At 43.4% G+C, this 14556-nt stretch overlaps 1 protein-coding gene and 1 long non-coding RNA gene across 3 annotated transcripts in view; both read left to right on the top strand.

The window, feature by feature from the left end:
* The window catches only part of SLC6A17 (solute carrier family 6 member 17), a 30060-nt gene extending 27369 nt beyond the window's left edge, over nucleotides 1–2691 (top strand). For both annotated transcript variants that reach the window (XM_082228425.1, XM_082228426.1), the window contains exon 12: nucleotides 173–2691. In XM_082228425.1, the coding sequence (XP_082084551.1) occupies nucleotides 173–541 (369 nt within the window). In that variant the 3' untranslated portion in view covers nucleotides 542–2691. The remainder of the gene's footprint in view (nucleotides 1–172) is intronic.
* A 713-nt stretch (nucleotides 2692–3404) lies between these two features.
* LOC309535500 lies at nucleotides 3405–10152 on the top strand. Its single transcript, XR_014221268.1, has 2 exons — nucleotides 3405–3528; nucleotides 3598–10152. It is a non-coding gene; the product is annotated as an uncharacterized lncRNA (long non-coding RNA).
* The last annotated feature ends 4404 nt before the right edge of the window (nucleotides 10153–14556 follow it).

Below are 14556 nucleotides of genomic sequence, written 5' to 3'. Positions count from 1 at the left end.
AAGATTTTCCCCTTGCAGTACATGCTGGCCCTTCTCTTGGAGATGGGAATACAAGCAGCATACTTTACTTGCCTTGCTGCCACAGAAATAGCAACTTGATCACTTCAAGGACCTCACTTGTGTCGAGGCTGATGAATGCCAACTGCCAACTGCGTTTTCCCTTCTCTTCCAGGCAGCAGAGAAATATCTCTATTACCCCAAATGGGCAATGGGCATCCTTGTCTCACTGATCATCCTGGCCACCCTTCCTCTGCCGGTCGTCTTCATCCTCCGCCAGTTTCACCTGGTGTCAGATGGTTCCAATGCTCTTTCTGTCACTTACAAGAAGGGGCGTATAATGAAGGACATATCCAACTTAGAAGACAACGATGAGACACGTTTCATCTTGAGTAAAGTACCCAGTGAAACCCCTTCCCCAATGCCTACACATCGTTCTTATCTAGGCCCCGGGAGCACATCCCCAATGGAGATGAGCAGCGTTGCCAATGGACGCTACAGTAGCGGGTACCTTACGGCTACCACTCCCGAATCTGAACTGTGACCGTCAACCAGCAACCTCCCTCTGTTTGCTGGGTAAAGGAGAGGAGGTCCAGGAGAAGGAACCTCTGCTTTAGAACCCCTTCCCAGAATTTACAGCAGACAGGGACTAGATGATGTCAAGAGAGGGTAGACGTGGGAAGGGGCCTTCTCCAGCTGAAATGCCAGATCCCTCCTCAGTGAATAATAGTAATAAGACATTGCAATAAATTTTTATAGGCATAAGGCAATTTTTAGCCAATTGGCATTGAAAAACACAAATTGCTCCTATATAAGAGGCTGGAAAAGGGGGATAAGTTAAGGCAACAGCCAAAGAAAAGAGCATCATGTTTTCTGGATCTCTCTCCTTGTCCATCCCGTTCCTCTAGTTGGGAAAAGAGATATGCCTCATTCCACTGAGTATGTTTAACCACTACCGTTCATAGCACAAGGAAGATCAGTCCTCTTGGTATGGATTCTACCAGACCACCTGTGGTTTTACACTCTGATAATCTCCAAATAGCACATTCTTGGTCAACACTTCTTGCAAGTCTGGGCCAAGATATATTTTATGTAGGCAGCACATTACAATGCCTGGCGATGCCATCATGTGATACCTGCCACGTCATTGCTGATGTTGGATCAAAAACAGTAAGAAACAATGGGATCTCGTTTCAGTGAAGTTTGCATTGGTATGCGTGCTAATGTTACTTGCAGTATTCCTTCACCAAACATCTGCTCACGCAGTGGTGCAAATTCAGGTATGTGCCATGTGCATACGCTAGAATCAGAAAACTGTTCCATCAATGTAAATTTTCTGGAATTTGTGGTGTCACTCCCGATATCTACATAACTCTGAGCAGGCTGTGACCTCAGCCATTTTATCAAATACACCATCTGACATAAACTTTTTCAGTAGCAGCCATACTCTGCAAGCACTGTGAGTGCATGCCGGAGTCTTTTTGCTGTCAGTTTTGCGACATTAAAAGCACCTTTAAAAATAGTAATAATAATAATAATAAAGGTTCTTACTGAAGAGAGTGCGCAACATCTTTCAAGGTAGTCTAAGTGTGTTGGGTCTGTTGCATTTTCCATCAGATGGTGCAGTCATTGCCTTTTACTCTTGTGAATGTGGCTGTGCATGTGTCACAGTCATCTAGGATGCAGCTGATAACATTTTTAATGAATAGTGATTCAGCTCCATCCAACCTCTGGTTAGTCACATTCAGCTGGTGACTGAACCCTATCTTAAAGGTTTTCTGTTATTTTCATTTTAGTAACTAGGAGGTCATGCAGTTCCTGTGTGGGAGTACACACTTAATGGGGTTCTTTAAAAGAATGTTGCTCATATATGCCACTGAATTTTAAAAAATCTCTTAAAGATCTTTCTTTCTTTATTTCTTCATTTGCAGTTTGAGCCCTCCCCTCTGCACAGTGAGTCTGTGGGAGCACACATTTTGCCTGCTGGAGAACAGCAGAAGGGCACCGCTGCCACAAACCTGCCCCCGAAAAATCAAAGTGCAACAGACTCTTGTGCTGTTGCATATGATATTTATGCTGCCAATGGCTAAATGTGCAGAAGCTGCTTTAAGTGCTTTATGGTTAAGGTGATTTGAGAGCATATAGTCATGGTCACTGATCTGTAGAAAGATCCATGGCCAAAAGCTATATTGCTTTCTCCTGCTGGAAGAGTATAAGATGAGGAAAATGGAACTCTGAGAATCTTTTCATGCTTGCTAACATGGGGGCAGCTTGTCTCATGAGCAGCTCTTTCGTGGCCTTAAGTTAGGGGACATGTCTGGCTCCGGAAGCGCATGCTTGCAGCAGATAGCAGTGTTGGTTCCAGTGACAGTTGACTGATCCAACCAGGTGTGCTGTGCAAACCACTTTAAATGGATACCCACAGATACTATCTCCATGCATTCATTGCAACACAGCCTGAGCTTACAATCCTGTGCTCAGGCATTTGGGAGTAGGGTTGAACAGATTGGTCTACTTCTCATCCATGTCAGCTTTTCATGTGTTTATTCATAAGTCAGTTCTACCCTGTTTCCACATTAATTTTCAGATTTCTTTTTAAAAAATCCATATGAAAATTAAATGTAAGTATGTAGATTGAAATACATACTTAAAAGTGGCTGGGGAGGCCCAGCCGGATGGGTGGGGTATTATTATTATTATTATTATTATTATTATTATTAATAATAGTTCATCATAACATGGAAATCATATATTTATTTGGATTAAATATATATATATATCTACACATAAATATAAGGGACGCGGGTGGCGCTGTGGGCTAAAGCCTCAACGCCTAGGGCTTGCCGATCGAAAGGTCGGCAGTTCGAATCCCCGCGGCGGGGTGCGCTCCCGCTGCTCGGTCCCAGCGCCTGCCAACCTAGCAGTTCGAAAGCACCCCCGGGTGCAAGTAGATAAATAGGGACCGCTTACCAGCGGGAAGGTAAACAGCGTTCCGTGTGCGGCTCTGGCTCGCCAGATGCAGCTTTGTCACGCTGGCCACGTGACCCGGAAGTGTCTCCGGACAGCGCTGGCCCCCGGCCTATAGATGTGAGATGGGCGCACAAACCCCAGAGTCTGTCAAGACTGGCCCGTTCGGGCAGGGGTACCTTTACCTTTACCTTTTACACATAAATATATTTCAAGTGTTTCAAAACATATTCAGTATGAAAATAATAATAGCTAAATGCTACAGCCCAGCTACTGTAATTTACAGTACAGTACTGTAATTTACAGCTGGTGTAAATACTAAATTTATTGGGTATTATGTTACTCCTTTCCCTTTCTCTAGTTGCAGGACCCCTTCCCAAAACAGGCATCAGTAAGATCCCCATCCAGATGTAAAAGGCATGTTAAACAGAAAGAAGGCATGTTAAACAGAAAGAAAGAAAGTGAGGACTAAGTTCTGCTGCAGAAAAAAACAATTGTGAATTATGAGTTCCATAGTCATTTTTAAAAAACAACAACAGCAACCACATTTTGGTACATTTTTAGGCCAATAAGTGAATTGTAAAATTAGGAGAAGTGTGAAACAACAGCAACCACATTTTGGTACATTTTTAGGCCAAGAAGTGAATTGTAAAATTAGGAGAAGCATAATTACATTTCAATCCATGTATTAGTCTGGGAGGTGTGAATGAGATCAGTTCACTTAAAATGCAGACTAAACCAAATTCTTCTCCATCCCTACCTTGGTGTAAGCACCACTGAACATAGTGGGAATTCTGAGGAAAAAAATGCACATGCTTGCACTTGTAGTGGGAATTTCTCCCCACATCACTTTCAGCTCTCCCCACCCCCTCCAATCAAAGAGGCTTGTTGTAGCTCAGGAAACCCCCCAGACCTGGCTGTTCTGTGTTGTGGGCCTTGCTGCACTGGGGCAGTTGCCATGGCAAACAATTCTGTGTTACCTGACCAGAGCACCTGCTGTCTTTTGCCATTAGCAGTAGCTACTCTCCGCAGAGTCTCAGCTTGCGGAAACTTTTCGGCACTTCTTAGACTCCCAGGACCTAGAGTACAAAAAAAATAGGAAGACATTTAGTGAGGTGGCAATCCATCCTAGGTCCTGTTGGAACCGAAGGGAATTCGTCATATCAGATGGAAAGCTCCTTGTGTCCTGGTTTGTTTTTGCCTCTTCTTCGGCATGCAAAATCTCCCTGCTACTCTTTCCCCGCTCTCTGCTTTACCCTCTTAAGGCAGGAGTAACCAACGTGCTGTCGTCCAGGTGTAGCTGCACTCCAACCCCCTCCAGCTCCACTCAGCATGGCATGGCCAGTGGTCCAGGAAAATGGGAGTTGTAGTCCAGCAACACCTTAAGGGCATGCCTCCAGATGCCTATCCCTGCTATCGTTCTTCTGATTCAATTCACCGGAAGCCTCTTGCAGCCTCCTTGAATAAATTCCACTCTGTATTACTTGTTTAGTCCCTGTAGAATTTCTCTTGAGTTGCTTCATGCAGACTCTCGGCCTCTGGGGAGCTTAGCTGCTTTGGAAACCAATCCCTTTGCCTGACAATATTTTTTAATAGATGCATCTCTGAACCCCCTAAGCAAAAATTAGCTGAACTCTACATGGCCCTTTGAAAGTGAGGAAATGGAGAGATTGTTAAGTCTATTTCAGTGTGAGTCAGCAACAGAAGCAAGCGAGGAAGCCTGGCTTCCCAACCCAACCCTTTCCTCTCTTGCCTTTATCCCTTTAGCTTAATATAGCTGGAAAGGGTTAGGGTATCGTCTTTTTTTTTTAAAAAAAGAAAACCCTACATTGAGGCACACCAATAAATGTTAGTGTCTATTTTGTATGGGAATGAAAAATGTCAAGGCTTATTCATTATGGAACAGCAGGTTGTGTTGTCAGGAAAATGCCAGGCATGTGAAAAGGGAGCAGAACACCAGACTGTCTAAAATCCACATTCTCTCTGGTTCCTGAAACAAAGAGCTGCTTTACAGGGTTTACTGATTATTTGGTTTGCCTGTGCCATTGCATATGCATGCCAGTAGTTCATCACATTTTACACCTTGGCAAGACAATGGCCCTCTTTCTGTTCTCTGTTCTGATTTGGCTTCAATCTGGTTTGTTTTAGTTTGGTCTGCTTTTTAAAGCAGGAATATCTTGATTTGCACTTCCTAGATGAATACATAGATTTGGGTGCAGCCATCCTTTTGCACTTCTCTGAATTTTGTGATTTTTACACTCAAAATGTAAAAATATGTAAAATGCATATTTTAGGTTAGAATGTGTATGAAAATTTGTGCACTGTGAAAAAATACATTTAAAAATGTTGATTTTTCTGGGGTTTTTTTTAAAAAAACCACTGATCCCTGCAAAAGCATAATGGAACAGACTTATGAATGAACACATGCAAAGCTGATCTATCCATCCCTAGTGCCAGTGGGTGGCAGTGTTTTGCTATGTCCAACCTCAAGGTTGCTCCACACATTTGAGGCTCCCTTGTTTTCTCTGTACAGTTTTGCATGCAGGTACACGGCCAAAGGATGTGAATTAAGCAGTACGCAGTAGCACGTTTGCAGGATAAGTGCAGCACTTCTCCAGGCCCCACCCTGCAATTATGGGAATTGTTCAAAGCCTCTTCATGTACTGCTGGTCTACACTAATATTTCCCCACCAGTGGTGTGATCCTGTGAAGAAAACACGTGGAGACCTTGAATATGTGACATGACCCAAAAGCATCTAAAATAGCAGGGAAGAAGGAATGGTGGTAACCTGTAAGGCACAGTGTGCTGTTTTTACCTAATGACAGCCTGACACACTCTTTTGGAGATCATGACAGACTGCCAGCTCTGTGTTGCTTTTTCTTTAATCCTAAACACATTGCTAAGGAAATAAGCCCCATCAATTCCAATGATACTCCTTTCTACCATCAGAATACTGGTTGCAAAGGTGTAATGAATGCCTATTGCAGGACTTGGATTACACAAATTGCAAAGGGTTCAGAGGAGACCCAACCCATTACCTTTTGTGATGGTTGCTGTTTATAGAAGGTGTGGGTGTGGGTGTGGTTTGACTAAAATTGAGGAGCATGTCAATATAATTGATTTGATCAAGGCTCGGCAGAGACTTGTCCCGGCACCATCTTCGTCAGTCAGAAGCAGAGAATAAATGAGCTTTGAATCTGAGCAATGAAATGGAACATTGTCCCCAACACAATGCCTATCTTGTGATGGGATTTTGAGGCCTTATGTTTTGGGTTGAAGAGGAGGCTTTGGCCTTCCACTTACTGTGTGGTGGTGGCAACTTTGGAGTTGTGACAAAGGAGAGATGTAGCTGAAAGAATTGCAATCTAGAAGTTTCCTTCTTTTGTGTTTCTTCCTTTTGTGTGTCTTTCTCTGGCCCCTCGTTGGCATCCATCTGTCTTGAGAGGCAATGAAAGAGCGCACCATTGTGGGTAAAGCCAAACCATTGGAGGGTTACAGCACCTGCTGTAGCTGTACAGATATGAGAGAGACTTGTTTTATTGCAGCTAGGGCAGATGAAGGCATCCAATTTCGCTGTTGCAGATGCACCATGGCGTTTCCTTGTTTCTTACCTTACAAATATGGTTAATTGAGCTTAGGAGGTGGCTACTGTAGCCTAGTGGGGAACTATGGAAATCAGCTTCAGAAGGTCTGCTGATGAGCTGTTACATAATTAGCCCCCATAGGAAGTCCATTACTAGTTCCATTGTTCTCTTTCCCAGCCTATGCTCTTTCTTCCTCTTCTTCCAATGTTATCTCCTTTAGAGTGGAGGTTGCTAGGGACTTGCAAACCTCTTCATCTATATGTATTTCTGTTGCTGTGCATTCTCAGCTTATGCACATTAGCACATTATTTTCCAAGTTCCATAGGACTAGAACCAATGTAAAGCAGTGCACCTGGAGTGAGTAGTTCGGATGCTCAGGTGAAGCAGATCTGTGCCATGTTGCTATGGATCTTGGCCACCATTTGAGTGGGCCATGCCTCTGGTTCTGAGGTGGGTCCATTGCATTTCCTTCTCTTATCCTGTGGCATAATGCCAGCAGCAATGGGAAGAAAAAGAAACACTATAGTATATGTGTGTATATAGAGAGAGTAACCTATAGTTTCTATTTCTATTGTATATTTATTCTGTAAATGTTGGTGTAAATTCTGTTAAATGACAAAGCATATTCCAAAGTGATCCGTGAACTATTTTCATTCTCAGTGCTGTACAGATCTATTTTACTGTATATTTGATATATTTATAATTTTTTAGTGTACGACTGGTGACCACACCCTGCTGAGCTGCCCACTTGGGGGTGGGGTGGGTGGGGAGAGCACAGAAGGGCACTGCCTTCATTATTTCTGTGGAAATATAACAGTATTACATTGTGGCATTTTGCTAGGCGTTAGAATTGGGAAGTGGTGGGATTAAATGTTAGATGCCTTGAGCAGTTGCTCCATTGAGTCTCCTTGTGTTAGGGCTTGTAACTGCTGTTGTGTGTGTGTGTGTGTGTGTGTTTTATTAGGGTTAGCTCTATCTATAACGCAGTCACTTTCAAAGCCATTCCATAGCTTTACGTTATGATGGATGTTCTCAGTAGATGACCATGCCTTGAGGGTGTCCGAAATTTATGGCTCATTCCTGTCAGGGATAAAACAGGCACACTACATGCTTTTGTGACCATGCCCAGGCTATATTTCATAATTACAAGAATGAGCCAGAAATTATGATCACTGTTGAACTGAAGTACATAAATGGGTGGTGTTAGATGGGGTGCTTCTGAAGTCAAATTTGACCTTCCTCTTTAGTGTGGGGAGGGCCAAGTGGCCTTTATATAGATATACATACCTGTTGTTTGCATGACCCAACTTTGCAAAAATTGTAGCCATCATATGATGACGGATCAGTTGAGAATATTCTCAGAAAAAATAATAATCCTGATCTGCCATTGAGCTGCCCCCTTTAGTTGATACCTGATCCGACCACTTAGGATATCTAGTTTCTTATAGCACACACTACAACTTCCAGAAAGCACAAAAGCCCAGATGGGAAAAAGCAATATTCCAGTGGCCCCTCCATTCAATGCCCCTATCTGGAATGTATCCCATAGTTCTAGTATTTTCACTCTAAGTACTCAGGAGCTATTGAGTGAATCCACTTGGTAGGGGTCCTTTTCTTTTACACATTCATTCTATGTATCCTGATCCTTCAGGCACAATCAGGTCATACCAGGTTTCTGCCTTTTGGTGTAGCCACATAAATACTGAAGTTGCTGAAATGTTTACCCTATGGAGGAATGCCAGTCATACCCAGCACACTAGTTTTATATGTTTAACTTGGCTAGCAGCCTCCAGACAATAGCACAGGCAACAGAGGAAATTTACATTCCAATCCAGAAAATGAAGTCTCTGTGTAGTACCAAGTTCCACATGCAGGTCTAATTCTTTGGATCAAGATCTGTGGGCATGAACTGGCTGCATCCAAATGTGAGTGCCATCAGTTTGTGCTGCGTTGCTTTTGGTTTGATACAGATCCAGGTGTGCATCCCCACCTGCAATGCAAATCAGTCAGATCAGAGCTGGATGGACTTCAGACACCCTCGTTGTTTGATAGTATATGCCTTTTTATCTTGTCACGAGAAGGGCTTGAAGCCAAAGCCTTCCGATTTTAACCACAGCACCTCTGTTGCTTTAGGGTGGAACAGGTGAGCTATTAAGAGTACAGGGAATGTAGTTGCCAATGAAATCTGAAAGCATAGATCCATAGATATGGCTGGTTTCGTTATGTGGATGGAGTAAATAGTCTTATATTAACAGTCCAGTCCTATGCAGAGTTAAATGTGCTTGGTTTTGCATAGGTTCAACCTGCACATTGACCACATGGGGGGGGTTCATCCTGTAACAATGACAAATTGAGTAGACTTGGCCACATCCGAAAAGATCCCAACGTTCTTAGTCCTTGGGTTTCATCCATTGGAGCTTGGCTGAGCTCATCAGTGTTTTCTACCTTAAATTACCTACACCTGGCATTCCAGGAGTTGAGGGAAATGCTAATCTTTACCCAATAAGGCTGCTCTGGATTAACTTTACTCTTACCAGCTGATAGTTTTCACGTTGCCTCAAAACTGCTTAATAAACCTTGGCAACCCCATCCTCCATCACCTTTAGATCAAACTGCTTGTAACATAATGAGCTGCAGTTTTAATCAAATATATAGCTAAAATAAAATAAAGTAGCTGCTAATGCAACGGGGAATCAGGTTCCTGACCCTGCACTCTTAACCAATTGTTCCCCCCTTCCCCTGATCTCTTACAGGGGCAAGCTTTTTCTAAATGATCAAATATTACTCAATCTTCTTGCTAGAGCCATGTCTTTTAGATTTTTAAAGTAGCAGTGGGTCCAATAGGTAGCCATGAGGGATGTCAGCACAAGACAGGAACTCTGAATCCTTCACTCTGCTGTGAAAGGATTCTTACCTCCAGCTGTGGAGCATCTCCTTCACCGCAGCACAGTGACATCACATTGGTGTACTTGACATAGCAGGTCCAGGCAGAACCACTCAGAGATCTGTTCCAAAAGAAGGCCCCCCAATGAGATGTTGTCTTGTTCTGGGAAAACACTGTGCTATTAATACCATGGCGGAGGTTTCCCAGAATCCACTGTGGAGGTTGTTTGGCAACCAAAGCCCAATTCAGCAGGGGAATACAAATATCCATTGACTTCATAGCAAGCCCCAAGAGGTAGATGCAAGTAGTATTGTTAGCCTGAAGACAACTCGGGTGTCCTGGGGGAAAGAGGCAGGGAGAGGGTGCACTTGAGCCTAGCATCCAGTGCCTGACAGGCTGGCCTCCATAGCTGGGCCCTAAATCCCTAACTGGGATGCCTCTAACTGCAGTGAGGAAAGCAGAACTTGGAGCAGGTGTGGTGGCGCTGGCGAGTTTTCTAAACTTTCATGCAATGAAAAAGTACATGTCTCTGATGAAACTTTGCTGTAGAAATAAAAACAGCAGCACAGATTGTAGTGATTTGTCTCATATACAGTGTAGCCAGTGTAAGCACCATATGCACCCTGTGTCAGCGGGAAAATTCTGTTGTATGGGAGAAATACTGTAACAACTCCACAGCAGCCTGCAATTAAAAGAGTTTCTTCTTTATTACCATGCAATGTCTCCTGGGTCTCCTTTTTTACTTGTACATAATGCCGGGTCATTGGAGAGCACTTGTCGTTAAGCTCTTGAGGAAAGAAGAGTATGGCCCGGTGCACAACTCTTAACTCACAAAGAAATCCTTTATTCTGATCACACCAGGACTGGAGAGATGGTGCTGCTACATCAACAGAACAGCTGTTGTATGCAGTGCATGCTAGGCCAGGGGGATAGGGGTGGGGACACACAAAACCAGAGAATGTAAAAAAATAAAATGGCATCAAAGTGGCAGGCATTCAACACACATGTCCCTGGAAACTCCACCAGTGTCCAGAAATTGTGGATTATGCTTGTAATTTTTGTTTGTTTGTTTGTTTTATTTACTTATTGAATTTATATACCGTCCTATCCTGGGGGTCTCAGGGCGGTTCACAGAATAAAATCAAGATATAAAACCACAAAATACATAATAAAAATAAAAACAACAACCCAATAGCCTCCCCCCCCCAACACATTTTAAAAGGGCATAGGATGTAAATCAGATCAACCAAAGGCCTGATTAAAAAGGAATGTTTTTTGCCTGGTGCCTCAAGGTGTTTAATGAAGACTGCAGGCGAAATTCCCTGGAGAGGGCATTCCACAGATGGGGAGCCACTGCAGAGAAGGCCCGTTCTCGTGTTGCCGAGGACGAGGCACATGAAGGAGGGCCTCAGAGGATGATCTCAGGGTCCAGGTAGGTTCATATGGAAAGAGGCGGTCCTTGAGGTGCTGCAGTCCTGAGCCATTTAAGGCTTTGTAGGTCAAAACCAGCACTTTGAATTGGGCCCGGAAACTAATTGGTAGCCAGTGCAGTCAGACCAGTATTAATGTAATACGCTCAAATTTGTATTATTAATTTTGTATCCCTGCCTTCACCCCACAGGAGCCCAGGGTGGCAAGCATCAAGAGGTAAAAACAGTACAATTTAAAATTAAACACATTTAAAACACTTTAAAACATTTTTTAAAAAAACAACAGAAAGCACTTTAAAAACATTTAGAACTTTTAAAAACATTTAAAACAAATAAATACACTCGGTTATTAATGTTATAGTTGCCATGGCTACTATCTATTATCCATCCTGGGTAAACAGGTATGTTTTTAGATTTCTCCTAGTCAGTAATGAGGGAGACAGGAAGACCTCTCCAGGGTGGGCATTCCACAAATGGGTCAGCACCAACAAGAAGGACCTGTACACACCAACTGGAAAGGAGCCGCTGGACTCACATGCCGCCCAAACTTAGAGGGAGCCAATGAACTCATGACAATGGGGACACGTGCCCAGCACACAGCCTACATTGCAACACACAGCAGCATATCACTGACAGTTCTTCTGTCCCAGCAGCATATCCAGGTAAGAGCCCATTTCTGCCTATCCTAGATGTTCCTACAGGTAAAGGGCATCCTCTTGCTCTGGCAAAGACAACTGCTTCAAGAGGATGTATCAAGTGGTGTCAAATGCTAATTGATAAAAAGCCACTGTTCACTGCCCAATGTTGGGAAGTAGGGTTGCCACTGATTCCAGAATATAAAATTTCCTAACTGCCCCACTGCTCCAGGGAAACATGCCTAGGCTCGTGGTGCGCAGGCTGATTTCTGCATGCACGTCCATCACTTACACTTTTGAAACCACAGGAAAATATTTTCCTGCCAAGTTGTTTCTAATGTGGAATATATTGTGGTCATGTTATTAGGTTTAAAATGCCAAGAACAGGGATTTATTTAATTTCTGATTGATTCTACAGAAATTGTCGGAAGAGTTCTGCACTAACAGCAGCCTCGTCCCTGGGATTGGTGAAAGAAGTGACGCCACTGTGGTGTTGGTATAAGCACAAGATGTCTCCCTGCTCCATGGGAACTGGCCAAAGCTCCTCTAATCTTGTTGATTTCCTCCCTTTCCAATACGTTGGCATTTTTGTTACTTTGGCACAAAAAGCATAGACTCCCTACATGTCAAGTGGGGAAAGGGAAGGTACAGTACTTGCTTCCAGACCCAGGGCTGTCTCTTTAAGGACTTCACTTCTCAGCCAGTGGAGTGGGTATGGAGCTGGACCTAAAAGGATATAGAAGGCATAAATCAGAGCTAGGACTCAATCAGGCACAGTGATCTGTCCATGGTCCTGCAAAGCTTTGTGCTTCTATTCCTGGGCAAAAGGGTGAGATGGGAAGAAGGAATGCTGGTAACCTGTAAGGCACAGTGTGCTTTTTTTACCTAATGACAGCCTGACACACTCTTGTTTGGGACTACAATTCCCATCATCCCTAGCTAACAGGCCCAGTGGTCGGGGATGATGGGAATTGTAGTCACAAAACCTGAAGGGCCGGAGTTTGCCTATGCCTTCCCTAAACCATTGCTCTCTCAATTCATCACTCCATCTGCAGGTGATGAATTGGGAGGGGGAGGGTTGGCCTTTTTTTTTCCATTTGAATTTGGGTCCTAAAATACCTCCCAAACAGTTTTTTTTTGGGGGGGCTTGCAATTGTAGTGGGGGCAGTTCTTATCCTTCCTGCTCTTTTCTTTCCTGCTCTTCTTTAACTTTGCCTAAAATTGCCTCCTTTGTTGGCTACTGCCATAGCACATGGGTGGTCGTCAGAACATTGTTGCTACACTATCAAAGCTGCTAACTTTTAAAATCTTACCGAAAAGAAGAAAACAGTTCAAAAGAGCAGGAGGAACATCCCACTACAACTGTAAGCTCCTCCCCATAATCATTAACTCCCTCCGTTTTGGTCTATCTTAAGAGTTTTGGTCACAATGACACCCCAAATTTGGATGAACCCCTCAACCTCACACCACACATATACATGCAAAACCAATCCTACTCTGGACCTGTATTGGTTCTTGCTATCACCCTGACATTGAGGTGGATCCCTCATCCCGGCCCCCACTTCCCTGACTGTCCATAATCTCTGCTGCCTTGGTACAGGGTAATTATCAAGGCATTATCCTTGCTTTATGTTGATAGCGGAGTACAATGCTTTGGCATCCCCCAAAAAAGCAGAGCAGCACCACTAATAATTAGTCAGAAATGAGAGATAATTTGATAAAGACTTACTTTGGAATCTTTCCAATTACACCGGCTCCCTTTTAATGTTTCATGTTTTTGTTGCTGCTTCTAGAGATTAGCCAATTAGTTAACCATGGTATTTGGGGTAGAAAATCTATGCCTAATCCATTCATCATACCAATGATTTCTGCCTTAATGATAACAGTGTTACAGGCTGGCACTTTCTTTAGTTTTGGGGCTGAGCTCTGCACCCTTAACAGCAGACAGCATTGGCTGATGGAGGATCATTCCAAATGTGCAAACAGTGAGCATAACTGCAGTTCTAAATGCAGATACTTTGCCTGGCTGGATTGCTAGTCCTTGCTCTGCTAATTTAATTCCTTCCATTTACCAGGCTCCTTTGGCTCAGGCAGAACTAAGCGGAACCTTTTCCCCATAATACAGTTCTGAGCTGCTCTTTATGACTTAATTACAATCTTTTTTAAAAAGAAAAAACCCCTACTTTCTTTGGGTGATGGAAATAAGCCCAAAGTATGAGGCAATCTGGGCTCTGGGAAATCCAATTATAATCTTATAGATGATAAACTCCACCTCCCATCATCTTTGACCACTGGCCATGCTTGCTAGGGCTGATGGGAGCTGGAGTCTCACAACATCTGGAGGACCACAGGTCCTCTACCCCCGGTCAACTTTATACCTGACTGAGCATTAATTCACTGGGGCCAAGTATTAATGCATAGATGTCACAGAAATAAGCCCATTTGCTTTAAAACAACAAGGTGATAGACCTGTGTTGGTAACATTGCTAGAGTTACTACAATTTTCAGAAACACACACAAAATATACTCTCAAAATATACAGTTTTTTTGGGTGCAATACAATATTGAATACATCCAACAGCAAGCTACTAGCCACAATTGCTCTGCTCTGCTTCTACAGCTGAAGGAAGTATACTTCTGAATACCAGTTGCTGAAAACTGCAAGAGGGGGGGAGGGCTCGCTCTTGTGCTCAGATCCTGCTTGCGGGTTTCACACAGGCATCTTGTGAGAACTCGATGCTGGACTGAATGAGCCATTGGCTTGTGTTTTACTCTAGAGAATTTACCCCATCTCTGAAACTCATCATCTCTAAAATATGAAACTTCAAATTTCCAGCAAGGCTTCCTGGAGAAGTCTGGAAGAAAGGCTCAGGTTTATACGAGAAGCAGAATTTCCACTATGCACCATTAGGAGCAAGTAGGCAGAGAGAAGTTTTTCTCCCTCTCTCCTAATACTCAGTGGTGTCCATTGAAGTTGAACGTTGAAAAGATTCAGGATAGAGAAAAGAAAGTACTTACTCATGCAGCGCACAGTTAAACAATGGCATTTGCTCCCACA

Source organism: Podarcis vaucheri (assembly GCF_965113315.1).
Source record: "Podarcis vaucheri genome assembly, chromosome: 6".
In the NCBI taxonomy this organism is placed as follows: domain Eukaryota; kingdom Metazoa; phylum Chordata; class Lepidosauria; order Squamata; family Lacertidae; genus Podarcis; species Podarcis vaucheri.
This window is presented reverse-complemented; position numbering and strand designations above follow the sequence as displayed.